This window comes from Chinchilla lanigera, unplaced genomic scaffold (genome assembly GCF_000276665.1).
Source record: "Chinchilla lanigera isolate Chin_1 unplaced genomic scaffold, ChiLan1.0 scaffold00016, whole genome shotgun sequence".
NCBI classification, from domain to species: domain Eukaryota; kingdom Metazoa; phylum Chordata; class Mammalia; order Rodentia; family Chinchillidae; genus Chinchilla; species Chinchilla lanigera.
The window spans coordinates 19,125,419-19,142,173 of record NW_004955417.1 but is presented as its reverse complement, the minus strand read 5'-3'; the positions used below and the strand labels follow the sequence as shown (position 1 = coordinate 19,142,173).

General features: G+C 35.3%; 1 protein-coding gene across 1 annotated transcript in view; it reads left to right on the top strand.

The window, feature by feature from the left end:
- Positions 1-16,755, top strand: part of Csmd3 (CUB and Sushi multiple domains 3) — a 1,085,099-nt gene that overhangs the window by 983,617 nt on the left and 84,727 nt on the right. Inside the window, exons 43-45 of the mRNA XM_005381888.2 lie at positions 1,909-2,097; positions 2,919-3,096; positions 4,194-4,339. Of these exons, the coding sequence (XP_005381945.1) occupies positions 1,909-2,097; positions 2,919-3,096; positions 4,194-4,339 (513 nt within the window). The remainder of the gene's footprint in view (positions 1-1,908; positions 2,098-2,918; positions 3,097-4,193; positions 4,340-16,755) is intronic.

Sequence of the window (16,755 nt, the reverse complement as noted above, 5' to 3'; positions counted from 1 at the left end):
CACCTTGTCCACAAACTGGGAGTCGTCTCTGCTGGCTGTCACTGTAGAATTATCCACACCCATCCGGAAGTTATTCCCAAAACAAATGAGTAGCTGAGGTTCTCTCTTTTGTGGCTGGACATACTGAACCATACTGTGATACTTCTAGAAGTGTAAACAGCCTATGCCACGCTCCCTAACATTCACTCTGCACCTGGCTCCATTTCGTCCTATCCTCATTTCCCCTCAGAATAATGTTATTGGAAGGCTGTGAGACATTTTTCTTACTGTGGTCTTTGAAAAACAAGTCATGATTGACATAACAAAAGTATAAAAGATCTAAGATATTGTGCACTGTTGCTGACATACTGTTGACATGGGTCATAACGTATGACAATGATGACTAGATAGCATTTGTAAATCATACTGAATTTCAAAACTTTTCTCTATGTAATTGGATCAATGGCACTTTAAAGAAACTGTAATTTTTAAAGATCCATAGAGTCAACATTATTTTTGTATTGACTTTTCAGAACAGCGTATGGTATACAGCTAAGTGAACCCTTACGATGAAAAATTCGGTGGCAATGACAGTGTTAATACTGGAAACATTATTAGATTAGCTAATTCTTGGGAACTTTTCTCTTGTACATTTAAAATTTATTGTCTACACTTCCTTATTAAACTAAATAGAATACAAACTAGAACACTGTGTAAATTTTCCTAAGGTCACACATTTGTCTGTGAGTCCTTTCCCACTCAAAATTATCTTTGAAGTGTGAGTGAGTTCAATATGATTAAGAGTTTATTTAATAAAATAATATATTCCTACTCCTAATGATCAGATGATGTACATCTGTCTGCAGTTGGGTTGAGAATCGTTTTTTTTTAATTTCACTTTTTTTGGGTGTAGAGTATTAACTAAATAGACAGATTAAGAAAAGAAACACAATATTTAAAAAAATTTGCTTATCTAAAATCTTTAGTTGTAAAAGTTGACTATATTTTAATAGAAAATAAGATAAGATGTTCAATTAATGCATTTTTTTAATTTGAAGAAGAGTATTTTAATGATTTGTAGCAAAATAGTCTCTGTCAGTAATTTAAATTTGATTAATTAGAATATAGTGTAAACTTTTTAATGATAATATTCCGAATATTTACATTATTGGAATGTATATCCTGTTCATAAGTTCAAAATGCATTCAGCAGTGTTTATATAGGACTTAGTAAATGAAAAATAGTTAAAGCTTTGGGATACAATGGCAAAGAAAACAAACAGATCCTTTACCTCATCAAGAATATTAAACAAGGCATATGAACAGGTAAAGACAGTTATATATACATAACAGTCACAATAATATCAAAATAATTGAAATGCAAAGTTTATTTTCTGTTAGATTAGAAAATATTTTTTTCCTACTACATTTTTCTTTTTTTTATTAAATGAATTCTTCAGACAAACTTCACAGAAGTATATTGTGGTGTGGCTTTTTTAGAGAAAAATATTTAAAATAATCAAAAAAGGCTCAGAATTAGGTTTATACACATACTTATTTTATGCCATATCCCTGAAATATAACTAAGAAGCAACTGTGTTCTACTGAAGAGAATGAGAATGATATTAAAACTGTGACTGTAAGATGAGTTTCCATTTTTGCTCTCGTTTCAAATTCAGATTGACTGCACGAGTGTGTGAAGAAACGTGTTTTTATGAATTGCATTAACATTTCAAATATAAAAATTGTAGGCATGAGAAGCTGGTATCACACTATCATTAACAGCGTTTGTCGTAAACAAGAATTATTATTTGCAACTAACTACAAGGAGTTTTACATCAATTTGTCAGCTACAGATAGTACCCATCTGTGGTCTCTGAAATTCTAAAAAAGGAAATGTCTGTTTTTGTTTTTTTTTGTTTCTCCCTAGCCTATCAGTTACAAAGCTGTCCCGATCCACGTCCATTTCGAAATGGTTTCGTAATTGGCAATGATTTCACCGTGGGTCAGACCATTTCATTTGAGTGTTTCCCAGGATACACATTAATTGGAAATTCAGCTCTCACATGCCTGCATGGCGTGAGTCGTAATTGGAATCATCCACTCCCAAGGTGTGAAGGTACGCTTCCACATGGAAACTATCTTTTAAGAAATATCGTTCACATTTCACCACTCTTCTGTTGACATTTTCCCTTGTCTTTCTCTTCCAAAAATCATGTTACATGTACACACAGAATATGCACATTCATCTCTGTTTTAGTTGAATTATTAAAAGAAAAACTAAACCTAGCACATCTATGTCGAATAACTCACTTTATCACTAAAGACAGTACTCCTGACTTTCCCCATTGGTAATGAACATAAAATTTGTCACCACTGTTGAGGTTTTTTTCTGTGTGTATGGCTGGTGGCGGTCACGGTGGTGTGTGTATCTAACAGTCATTATTAGGAGCCTGGATAATACTGAATTTGAGTACTTTTCTCTAGAAAACTTTACACGTGTCTATTTACCAGTCATTATTATGAACTAATATTTAAATACTACAACTGAATTCGAGTACTTTTCTCTAGAAATGTTTTAATGAAAAAGATCATGAACCTCTCAGAAGGGCTTCTATGTACATATGTACATGACATAAGATAAAAAAAATTAAACAATGTTTGCACTGATATAAAGTATTTAAAAAAGAGAAGACAAGATAGTTTACCAGTCTTGTGATCATTAATCATAATAAAAAAGTAGCACACCTTATAAAGAAAAATACATAAAAGAATATATTTTGCTCCTTTTTGTCAGTGCATTTTATATATCTCAACTGACATCAATATGCAACACGGATGCACTTTCTTCCACTTAAGACTGTGATATTTTTGCTTTTTTCAGTTTCCTCAGTTCACTGTTATTATTTTTAACATTTTATTTTGTGTCTTTTTCCACAGCTCTTTGTGGTGGGAATATAACTGCTATGAATGGCACTATTTATTCTCCTGGGTATCCTGATGAATATCCAAACTTTCAAGATTGCTTTTGGCTTGTAAGAGTACCTCCGGGGAATGGAATCTACATCAATTTTACTGTCCTTCAAACAGAACCAATCTATGATTTCATTACTGTATGGTAAGCTAGGGCCATTGTTATTGATTGATTCAACTATATGTAAGAGTGAAGCAAGGTAGGAATGAAAATGTATCACAATCCTCTGTCACAAATTGCCGTCTGCTATTTGAATTGGTATGAATAACTGAGGGTGACATATAAGCTTTGCAAAATGAGACAAACAAGAGAAATAGATTTTGGCTTATTACAGCACGAAGGAGCTATTGTAAAATAAAAGTTTCATAGGTGAAAAAATTATTTAAAGATATTGCTAACATGTTACAAGAACCATTTAATAGGGGCTGGGTATTTAGCTCAGCAGCACAGCACTTGCCTGGCAAGTGCAAGGTTGTGAGTTCAATTCCTAGTACCGGAAGAAAAGACAAACAAACAAACAAACAAACAACCCAAAAATAACCGTTTAATAGAGTAAGTTAAGAAAAAGAGCTAGCTACTAAAACTGGCAAAATTAAAAGCCTATATTCAAATTATATTTATTTAATATAACTATTAAATTCTGTCATAATAATTCATAGTAAAAGAATGTAATTGTATTATGAATAAAAACACATTTATTCAAACATATAAAGAAAATCTCTGAATTAGGCATTGACAATTGAGCCACAGAACTACTCTTTGAGTTCTAGAAGCCCTTCTAATTTTAGTAATATACAATTCTGAATAGAACATTGCTGAGGAAATAAAAGCTGAAACATTTTAGAGAATCTGAATTTTGACCAAAAATAAAAGACAATTGATTACAGTGAATATGGATGCTTTTCATTTAGATGTAGATGTGATCTATTTTCATACCTTGCATTTTAAAATGTATTATCACCTATATAGTCACAAAATGCACCCATATACTGTCGCTTACTGTTTATTTTATCTCCACCTTTATTATTATTATTATTATTTTTTTGGTTTTTCTCCGGTACCGGGAACCGAACTCACGACCTTGAGCTTGCCAGGCAGACGCTTTGCCGCTGAGCTAAATCCCCAGCCCCTTCCACCTTATTATTATTAACATTATAACATGAGTATATTCAATCCTTTCTTTAAACTGGGTGCAGTATTTTCCGTGATTATTCTCACTCTCTCCTTTTTCTTCACGACAGGGATGGACCCGACCAAAACTCGCCTCAGATCGGCCAGTTCAGTGGCAACACTGCTTTGGAATCTGTCTATAGCACTTCAAATCAGATTCTCATAAAATTCCACAGTGACTTCACAACAAGTGGATTTTTTGTGCTCAGTTATCATGGTTGGTATTACCTAGATGTTTTTGTTTCATTGGATATAGTTTAAATTGTTCTGGAAAAAATGAATACAATGTATATTTAACCAGTGATTGCAAGCATTAAAACCTGAGGCATGTATCATCATTGTAGATTTATCATTTCAAGTATATTTACTTGCGAGGAATGACCTTTTCTTAATGCTTTAGGAACATTAAAATGTGTACAAATGCATATAGGAAATAAATCCATCAGTAATTACTGAGTGGAAACGAATCATTTTTGTATGGAAACCAATAATGCAGAACCAGCTGGGCATATTGTATTGCATGTAATTTGGAAACATCTAGATTTTTCTATACAAAACCTATTTTAATCTATGTAATTTATTCAACCTACTGTGGGTCCTAAAATTAGAATCCAATATCTGCATACTTTGTATCACATTACTTATTCATTTGTATTCTTCTATCAAAACTTACCTATTCAAGAATCTTAGATTTTTTAAGTAACTTCCAAATCATTAAGTTCATAACTTTCACTCCAGGGAAATGACTTATGGAGTTTCAATTTTATTTGTCTACTTAGAATTGTTCTTGGTCATATCTTCATAATATTATTATTATTATTATTATTATTTGGTCTTTTTGAGACATGGTCTCGCTATGCAGTTCAGGCTGGCCTTGAGCTCATTTTGTAGCCCAGGTTGGTCTCAAACTCGCAATAATCCTCCTGCCTCAGCCTCCCGTGTGCTGGGTTTACAGGTGTGCGCCACCACGCCTGGCTCTCCTAATGTTACATTTTTGAAAGGACATTCAGAGGGTTTCCCATAAATGTTTCCTTTACCACATTGATTTTATTCCATGATAAATAAGAAAATGTTTATTTGAAATGACTATATCCCTTTCTTTTTATGATCTAGCTCTTAAAAATGCATTCTACTTCATATAGAGGGACAAATTTTATTCCAATAACATGAATATTTCCTCAGTAATTTACTAAATTGAATTTGCAAAAAAAAATGAAAATTGAGCTTTGTCCTCTATAGTTATATGAAACTTGATCTTTGTAAAACAAAGTAATAAAGTATTAGAAGCTCAAATCTCATACTATAAGAAAAATGTGATATGTTAACTATGATTGTGTTCAAAGATATTTAAAACATATTTGAAAAAGAAAATTGACTATAAATATGTGAGCTGTTTAATCTGCGTACATATCAGCCAGATAGAGGATATGTAATGAGTATTCTTATAGCTAATGTGTACTACCTCACAGCTAATTAGAAAGTAGAGTGCTCAGTTAGGCAACGTTTGCAGTGTTTATGTCTTAATAACCTCTTTTACATTCTTCGAGTTCTTCCCTGAACCTGGCAGTCTGTAGGTACACCTTATGGCTCTGATGATAGCAATGTTACTTTAATAGACGATCATAATTCTAGAAACAACGATCATAAGACCAAAGCATGAATTCATTGTGGAACTGTAATATGTATCCTTTCCATTCATGAATCTCTGCCTAATTTTTTTATCATTTTGTATCTTGTCTGAAGAACTCATAAGAAGATACTGTTCAGTAAGGGACTATAAAAACCTGTAAGACAACCTTATAGAGAGTATAAAGCTCTTATAAAATTTAGGAGACATATCAAAGCAAAAAGACTATCAGAGGAAAAGTTGTCAGTGTATGTGTATGTGTGTATTTATATAAAGCACATGTGCAAGACAGAGTGTATGCATACATACACACAACTATCAATGTGTACTTATGAGTACATAGAGATATGTGAGTGTATACATACACTATCATTCTAAAATGTGTCTCCCTTGACTTTGGAATTGGTTTTTAGTCGTGTGTTACAGATTTAGAATAGCTTAGTAATAAAACAGATCCAGTGTTTGTTTAACACTTTTCCGGTTGATGTTGGACAAGTTATTTTTCCATCTCCACTTTCCTCAGCTGTAAAATAGCACAGGACTCCTGAAATGATACAGTTTTCTTTAATACTGGCATGTATCATGTTAAGCCATAGGAAACTGCTGGTCAGGCAGTGCTGAGTATTAGTAAGTTTGTATAGCTAGGCCCCCGAGTACTGTCACTTCTAATATTATGAGCATTACATTGAAGAGACTGTTTGAAAACCAGAGTCAGTGCACACTGCACAGTTAGCATAGCACCTGGTGGACTAGATGTTTGGCAAGCATTCGCTTTCTTTTCACATCCTCGATCACATTTTATATTTTTCTACTATTGCATTTTTGTTTTCACTTTAGATTTCATACAAAGACACAATTGTCAGAGACCACTAAAGCCTAACACATGAATCTACATCTCTAGAAATTTTACCCAAACTTTAATATAGCCAGGAAAGTTGAGTACGTAGCATTGGCTCATGTTAAAAATTGAGTGCTACTCTGATTTCGTCTAGTACTGATTTTTATCTTGCCTCATCTTTTCTAAAATGTAAAGTACTTACCTTCGATCAAATTTAAGGCTATCCTATTACAAATTTCTTCGGATCTTACTCCCTAATTCTTACTCCAGAATAGCTCTCTTCATGGTGGTGTATTGGTCAAGTCATTTTTTGTTTTCTAACAGGTAAATTAGACAATTCAATATTTAATACCTGGATAAACAGATAATTCAATACTTAATACCTGGAGTCGATGGAGTGGACCTCATCTTACAACAGTTTACTCTCTCAGTTTTCTTTCAATTCTTTTATTCTTGCAAAACGAAAGATCTAGGCAGTGAAAAAATAGGGCAAGCATGACTGGTGAGGCACTTTACCTCAGATATCATATTCTGTTTTCATTTGAGGAAATGTTTTTATCTCTCCACAACTTCCATAATTGTAATTCCCTAATGAAAAACCTTTCCTTAATATCTCGATAGGGTCTACACAGAGTTGACTTATACCAATTAATAACAAAATTCAATCCTAAGCAATTTATCAATCCTAATCAAAGTAATTACACAAACCCATTTTTACTTCACTTTTAAAAAATATATTAGTATATAATTGTACAGAATCATGGGTTTTGTTCTGGCATAAGGAAATGGAAATTATCAGAAATAAATAATGAATAACCTTGAAGTAAATTTTACTCTAGTGTATAATTTTGCTGTATTTTTAGTTAATGTTGTTAATCTTACTCTAAATTGTAAATTAAATCTTATCAGAGGTATATATTTATAGGTATCATTGTACTGTATAAAGGCTAATACTATCTGTGTTTTTAAAAACTCACTAAGGGAATCTTTGAATGTATTTCCCATTGGTAAGGGGAGACTATTTAAATGAGTTAGTAATATGTATTATCTATTGTTTTCTATTAGTAGCTATCCAGTGTTAAAGAAGGAATTATATAATGATCCATTTTTTTTTTTTGGAAATGTAGTCTAAAAGTTTGTAATCTTTCAGGTCATCCTTTAAAGTTATGTTTCCTTTATTTAATAAATGCTGTATTTGGGGACATCAAATTTAACTCTGCAAAATCTTACACTGAAAGAGGCGCCTCCAGATATGAGAGATTTTATACAAAATATAAATCATGGTCACTTTTAATTGTGTGACTGCTTTGCCTCATACAACCTAAAGACCTGACCTCCTGTAATGGCAAAAAAATGGGTTGTATTCTTCAAGAAACTGAAGGACTCTATTGAGAACAAACAGAGCTTTATTAATTTGAGGCTAGCCATCCTTCATCCCTGACTTGCAAGTCAGGGAAGTGGGCGTGGGCCTGCTTTTGCTCCTAACTTATATACATTTTTGGTTTCCATGCTGATCTGTTATCAGAAATGAATAATGAATAACCTTGAAGTAAATTTTACTCTAGTGTATAATTTTGCTGTATTTTTAGTTAATGTTGTTAATCTTACTCTAAATTGTAACTCACTAAGCATGCTGTAGCATGTTGTAGCCCTGGCCACACATTGTTTTCCTTGTGCTACGTACCCAGGTCGGGCTCCAGTCATGAGCCCAACCACAGTGGTTTACACTTTCTGTACTCTGTTCTACATGTCTCCCTTAGATAACCATACATTTCCTTTACCGTTACAATGTTTATCTAGGGCCAGGGAAGGGGTGAAACAACCCAGGCAGGGTCATAGGTGGTTATTTGGACCCGGATGTTCTTTGCCTTTGGAGAAGCATTCCAGGGCTAAGTCATGACTGTAAAGCTAACTTTTTACAACCCCTCCAGGATGTTTCTCAAGACACATTTTGAGGCTTGGGCTAAGACTAGAATTATTCTATCTTAAAAGGATATGCTAAGAGTCGCCGTCCCCTACACTCCTTTTGTATTTCAGTGTAGGACTCTGAACTGCTGAAGGATTTCATTGCTTGATATTCAGAGCATGGGGAACGTGGCCAGCATACAGTGATGTGTGTGTGTATGTGTGTGTGTATCTGTATGTGTGTGTCTATGTAAAAAGAAATACTGCACCTAAAAATCCATACTGATAAAACTGTGATGAGGAAAAGCTAATGCCAGCTGTTATCACTCAAAAACTTAAAGGACCTTACTGATTACTCGACTGGGTGAAAGTCAAGACCCAAAAGCTTACTATCCTTTGACAGCCTGTTATATTTACACATTTGTTGGATTCATATAGTACTTTATTCTCAACAATATCTTACTATCTGTCTCCTTCAGCTGAAGACCATCAGGAGCATAACTTTTATTAAGCAAATTTGGGCTAATTTGCTATTTATAATAAGTGAGACAATATGTTGTGTAGGACCCTGTGGCATCTCAGCAAAAGGGTTTTGGGAGAGGATTGTAGTGAGATTGAAACTATGCGAGGAGGTTTCTGGGAAAATCTGAAAAGCACTGTGTGCTTCTAAGTGTTGTGTGAAAATTGGGGCAGTTTTATGATTCGATATCTTAATGTTTATTTTCTAAAGATAGGAAAGAATGGAATGCAAATATGTTATTGACAACGAAGCAATATTCATTCATATTCATTGACATGCAAGGATCATTTTGATGGTCAGAATATTGTTCTGCTTTTTTTTTTTTTTTTTTGAGATTCCACAAAGTTTCTATTTTTTTCTCATTCCAATAGATCAAAGAGTTATTTTGTCTTCTGCCAGTTGTTAGCTAAATTGTTTACATTCCATGGAGCAACGTGGCCCACCAGTCATCTCTAAGCAGACAGTGGCTGCTTTGCTGTTCTAGTTAATTCTGAACATGGACGGTACTTTAAAGTGATAAATAAAGATAGCTATAGCATATTCCCGCTCAGCAAAATCAACCAAGTTCTTGTAATGAACAGAGAGAGGAAAGTAGAGGCTGACAAAGAACAAAGTGTCACTGTAAGAGTCCTCTGTTACTTATTGATATAAAATGCAACCTAACCCTGTAGAGAAAGGTCTTTGCTTATTGCTTTTAAGTTTCTAATAGGTTCTGTACTGAAACAGGATACCGTCCTATAGCTGTCTACATCTGAGGAAGTCTGTCATGCAATAGATATTAGTATTTTCCTGTGATAATTCTGAGATTTCCCAATAGCTTTGTTTCCCAATAGCATCTTGTATTCCTTCTCTAAGTAAATACCAAAAATAACCCTTGTTAATTCATTTCTCATTATATTTATTTTCTCACGTTTAAATTTAAAGATGAACTTTTGCTCTTCATTTTGCCCATATATAGGTAAAAGAAAAAAAAGGTTGACTTTATAATGTCAGCGCTGCAAAAGTGAAATTTGTAGATAACTTTACCACCGATGAAACATATATGTATCACACAGCATGTATCAGTCAGGATTTTACTAGAGAAACTGATACAACGTAAGATGTACAAATGTATAAGAAATTGCAAGGTTGGCTTACGACGGTCAGCCACAGAGTTGTATAAGGAAGCGTGTAGAGGGTGTCTGCACAATGAAGACTGAAGGGATCAGTCCAGGGTCTGGAGTTCACTGCAGAGTTCCGTGCAAGTCTGTATGAGGAGGCCGATGAGTCTATGATGGGAGGCTGAAGGATCCAAGACGGAAGCCAAAGAGTCTGCACTAGAGGCCAGGAGAGAAAGCCCAAGCTGAAGGCGAAAACTGGAGCTCCTCCAAAAGGAATGGAAGTTCCTCTGTCCTTCTTCATTTCTCTTTTATATTATCTAGGTGATGATCCACCCTAGGGTGGCTCCTCTACACCTTAGGGTGTAGAATTGCTGAGCCAATTGCTGAGCCAAGTTTAGGTAAGCTTCTAAACTTCTCAAGTTGACATAATCAATCAGGCACTGCACACCAACTCACTAGATTTTCTCCAAACCTCAAAAAAAAGCTTATTATTTTTATTTCTTAATGAGAATTCAGGTAGTGTTTATTGAGCCACTGTTAGCTGTGGTTTCAAGTAAAAGTACTTAGATTCATTATAGATTACTTTCAAAATTATACTACTAAAATTACATAATTGAACGTAACATGATCAATGCTTTTCCACCCCTAAATCTTCCCCAGATGATGATATTATAGTTCTAAAGTGAATCACAAAGGAAGTACACTGGGGTTTGTCTACAGCTCTGACTTTATAGGGCAACACAGAATGTTATTTTTGTCCTCTGTAAGGAAAACTGTGTCCTTATTTGGCAGAAAGTTTTTGCACTTGTGCTTTCTTGGTTTGGAGAAAGAGTGGCAATTTGCCAGTGTTCTGTTTTGTCTTTTCTGAAGCAGCCTTTAATAGCTCAGTTGAATAGGAGGAGATAAATGCAGCATTTTTCTCTGGAATTGGATTGGATGCTTCATTGCAAAGAAAATAGGAAATTAAAAATAACCAAAAAATATTGCCAGAAACAATCCCTAAAGCAATTTCAAGAAATTTGTTTGAACAAGAAGCAGCTATGTCTGCACATTTGAACAAACAGGGTGCTTTTCAAATAATAGCCATCCTCAAAAGATACTGATGCACAGAAGGCAATGTTCTCATGTCAGTGTGAAACAGTAAATTGCACTTCAAAGCTGAATGATAAGTCAAATAAGAGGATTCCTTTAAAAACAACACTGATTAGATTAAATATGTATTTTAAAACTGTGAACATCTATTGCACACAGCATTGCTGCAAATTCTCATAACTGTGAATTTCTCTAATTGAACAATCCAGTGAAAACATGGACTAAGAATATATACTCCTACTGTTTAAGATTTGGATGACATACTTCATAATTGGTACTACTTTATACTCCTTTTTCAGTTCTATTGTTAACTGAATACATGGCCTTGTCTACTTCATTTAATACCCCCAGGACGTGACACCCCAGCCCACCCCCACATTGAGACTAGAGTACTCATTTTCCCAGGTAATTTCTAGTTGAAACGGTCTGTCAAACTAACGCATAACAATATTGGGTATATTGGCATAAAGTCTGTTGATTTTTTTCAAGATAATCAAAATAGGTGTTTTGTGCAAGATGAGGTATTGCTTTAATGCAACTGGCTATTACTTAGTATTTCTTGAGTATGACATCTAGACCACTGTTTTGGAAGTGTTAAAAGCACAGCGTGTACCACACTTATTATACATGGCTATAAAACGTTTCGACACTCGTGGTTTTTATATAGTACTTTAATGTGCATCAATGTGACATAATAATCTCAGCAATTTTAAAGCATAACCAATTTGAATCAGGCTAGAAACAAAGCTAATAGTTTGATGTATTGTGGGAGATTATGTGGGAGTTTTCAATGCCATGTTCATGAGGAAGGTCACAGGAGACTGAAGTTATAGGTGTTCAGGGCACAGACATCATTACAACAGTTATGCTGATGTTGACATTCACAATGATATGTGTCCTGTCCTATTCTAAGTGCTTTACAGTATTTTAGCAGCATCTCAGACTTATGTCTGTATTACAGCTGAGAAAACTGGAGCCCAGAGTCTTAGCAACTTGTGTAAGGCCAAAAAATTAGCAAATAGAAGACACAAGATCTGAACTCATTTAGTCTGCTTCCTACATAAGTAGTAGATCAGGTTGCTTCATGTTTAAAACTATTTACCAACACTACTTAGAGGATACGTAGTTTTCAGTGAGATTTATTGGTTTGATAAATACTTTTGCAGAAAGAGCTGTGGTGCTGCACGTTATTTAATTCCTCACTTTGTTTTTTATTTCTGGGGTTTGAACACAAGGTTTAGCACCAGCTAGCCATGTACTGCACCACGGAATCATATTCCCGTCCTCATTTCCCATTATTGCCTTCAATTACAAACATCTGATTTATCACACCCTATGCCATTGTCTTATTACATCCTGCTCCTGTTAACAAAGATTGCACGCCAAAATTTTACACAAAATTATTTTAGTGATTAGCAGTTGTTTTAGTTTGAGGTTTTGCAAGGGGAACAATAAAATCCAGGACACATATTTTATAAGAGTATTTTATAATAGTCACCCAAAGAATTATATACAAACAGTGCAGCAAATCTATCCACACACTAAAGACCAAGAATCCCGCTGAGGGCCTGCATCCCACAGTAATGTCCTTCATGAATCCAGCTGAACCTAGAGCCCATAACAATGTCTCCCATGAGTCCAGCTAGAGACCTAGAGCCCGTGACAATGTCTCATGCAGACCTATTTCACGGATCTGTGCTTGGATGGCCCAAAAGTCAGTGGTGGAAGTTTGAAAGTTTGTGTCAGGGGGATGAAGGATCTGTGGTAGCAGAGTGAGGGATCTGAACTGGACCCAGGAAGTGACGCTCAAAGTAAAAACCAGAGCTCCCCTGAAAAGCACCACAGCCATCCTCAGTGACAGAGAGGTCCTGAGCTCCGCCAAAGATGAGGAGAGCCACGTTCCCACCAGGGAAGACAATGAGACAAGCTTCTCCAGGAGACTGAGCAGTGCCCTATCTTTCCCTCCATAGCCATTCTTCGAATTAACAATATCCCAAGCTCTTTCAAAGATGAGAACAGCCGAGTTTATCAGGAAAGCTAGCATAACAAACTCCTCCAGGAAAACCAGCAGATCCTTACAGCTTCCCAACAGCTTCTAACAGCCTCTAAACTTCTTTTCCAGTTCTGCTTCTTATTCTGCTGGCACCAATCCTCAAGTGGACCTCCCACACCCATTACCACACTGGTTCAATTTAGCTGGGTGTTACAAGCAGACCACCAGCTGTCAATCTACCACACCAGTGTTTTTCATTGGCAAATATTTTTCATAAGTGGGAAGTGAAAGTAAGGAAAAGCGGAAAGAATTATTATTTCATCAATTGCACTTATTCATATTTAGCCCTTAGGGTAAGGGCTAAATCTCTTCAAGGCAAAGGATCCCAGTGCTATAACACAAAACCTGATTACCCTTATGTAGTTCTCATTATATGCCAGATACTATTACAAGTGCTTTTCATAGTTAAACTCATCTGATAATCATAGCCACAGTTTGATATGGCATAAAATTATTACTACCATTGCTGTTTTAATATTTATTGTTCATGAGAAAAGTACAACAAATGATAAATTACTTTCTTAAGTTTTCTCATTTTCTCAGTTTTAGAATGAAGATTTGAAAGTAGAGTTTGGGCCAAATATATATATACATATATGACAAATACATATATTGGAAAAAATAAATATGATATTTATTCTTTCACCTCTGTAGCATTTAGTCATTCAGAAAGTGCTTGATAAATATTTGTTGAATGTTGGTCTATGTTAGGTATTGTATTATACCTTGAAAATCTAGCAGTTAGTAAGATAAGCAAAAGCCCTTGCTTTCTCAGAATTTATCTTCTAGTGCAAGAAAATATAGAGTAAGCAAATAAATAATTATCTCATAGTATATGCCTGTTAGACACTGCCAGAAGAACAGGGAGATGTGAGGCAGAGTAATTGCAAGAAGTGAACTTTAAAAAGTAAAATCAGTGAAGGCATCTTCAAGTCATGCACAAAGTTGGAAAAGAGATAGCAACACAGGCTTTAGGAAACCAAGGTTAAAAAAAAGTTAAGTAAAATTATATGGAACGTAAACTTTTACATATGTTGTCAAAGGTTAAACTGTCAACCATTTGAAAGCCTTGTTGATTAAGTGCTAGAAAGGACTACAGCATGAGTTAAGATGGTTGTGGATAAGTTTGTTTCTCCTAAGTTTATTAGAAGAAATTAAAGACGTGGTTTAATATTTTTAACGGGTAAGAACAGCATCCTAGGTAGATCATAAGTCTCTCAAGGATTCTTCAGTTTTCAGAACAGCAGAGGTACTATAATTGTCTTAAAATGTAGGCAAAAGTATAAGCAAGTTAATAGGTGGGGTTAAAGTTAGCTAGACTAAGTTAGAGATATTGGAAATCAGGGTCAAGGATTTTAATTTTATGTATTTCAAATCATTTGGAGTTTTGTGGTCTGTCATTTCTTTACATATTACAGTAGGACTATACACTAGTCCCTAGGTGTCTACTTCTGTTCCCTTCCAATTGTAGATATTTTTGCCCCTACTTTAGCAAGAATAATTCTTTAAAAGTAAAAAATATGCCATATTATTTCCAAATAAATCTGGAAGGCTTCTTAGTGGTATCCTTAAAATAAATAAAATCTTGAAATGACCCAAAGACACATGTTTTATTTAGCCCCAACTTACCTCTGTTTTTCATCCCTCTTCCCTATCTGTAGGGCTCTCTCTCACAAGCGTGCAGACCTTCTTTTCTGTTTCTACATCTGCTGATTTCTCTGTAAAATTCTTTTCACTAACATATAATGATACATATGCAGACATACATAATGACAGTTAACCCACGTTGTTCACTTGATTGGCTTCAGTGTCACCCAGAGGGTTAGCAAAGCACACTTCTGCATGTATCTAAATGAGTCATGGAGCTTTGACACCTCAGATACTGTATCTGGTCCCTGGTTCTTCCCTCTTTTGTGCCGTTCTCTGCTTTCTGTCCATCACGAATGAAGCATCTGTGCTCCACCATATTATCTGTGCTCCACTGTATTATCTGTCCACCATATTATCTCTCCCTTGCAGCCAGCTGACCATGGGTTGAATCCTCTGAGACTGTGACACAAATATATTTTCCTTTACGTTATGTATGTTGGATATTTAGTCCAAGAGGTGAAAAGTTAAGTAATATATAAAATGAGTACTGAGACTGGAGTTTAGAAATCTTTGGAATTGGTTTGTAGGAAAAATTTGGAATAGTTTGCAGAGGTAGGCTAGAGAAGATCTAAAATGTTCTGTAAGCAGAGCATGACAAGCAATTCTGGCCCAAATGTAGAAGATCAAAATAGTGATAGTACTGTGGGGATAGAGGCCAGGCTTGTAAAGTTTCAGATGGGAATAAGAACTCTATTGAGAATTGGACTAGAAATCATATGTTATACTTTATTAAAAATATTATCTACATTTTTCCCATGTCCTGAGACTTTGAAAGAAGCTGAGTTTAAGGGTTATAGACTAATTATTTGGCAGGGGAAATTTCAAAGCAGTCCAGTATTCAGGTTGTATCATGGGTAATACTAGCTGCTGTTAGACAGATCTACATTAAAAATCAGGACCAAAAAGTGGAGCCAAAATATTTAAAAATGATTGTAACTTGTCCAGAAAGGAAGCATATATAAGATTGGGGTCAAAGAGAGTATAATTGCTAAAAAGATTGCCAGCACTGAAAGAAATCAAGTGTTTTGCACTGGGACAAGAATAAAGATGGCTTGAGGGTATCTCAGGAATCAACAAGACTCACCCATTGACAGCTCAAGTCTACAAATGTGTAAGCTTTCTATTTGAAAAGAGAGTGCTTAAGAATGCTGCTTTAGAACACTCACCTAGTGCATATGTTTTGTGGGATTCATTTCACTATGCCTAGCCATGGAGGCACTTAGAAGCACCTATAGACGTGGTACAAAACTAGTGCTCCAGGTGGTGGCATACTTTGGCATAGTCCACATGGTGCAGGTATTTCTAGCATGCAGAATACAAGAATTGTGAGCAGATGGAGACTTCAACCCAGATATCAAAAGCAGGCCTGGTAGGCCAAACAATATGCCCCACTATATGGGAAGTTGTGGTAATGAAGATGAAGATTCAGTAGAGCTTCTAGGGAGTTGGAGCAACCATGAAGGTAGAATATCTGCAGAGGAAAACCACAGACCATGCATGGCACCAACACAAGAAAGAGGCCATGTGGGCTGCAACTGACAAGGCTAGAGGATGAGGCCACCCAACCCTTTTGGAGCTCACATCGTACCACCAAGTGCCCTGCATGGTGGGTATGGAGCTACAGAACTTAATTTTTTCTGCATTTGCTTTGGTTCTATTCTTTTCTACCTTACCCTTTTCTTTTCTCTTTAGAATGGGAATACTTGGTCTGTGCTATTTGATCTTGGAATTAAATAGCCTGTTATTTTAAATTTTACTGTGGTTCACATATAAAAGTCTATTTTGTGTTTCAGAGGAATCTTTGAATTTGGACTCTCAGACAATGCTGCAACTGTTGTGAATGTGGGG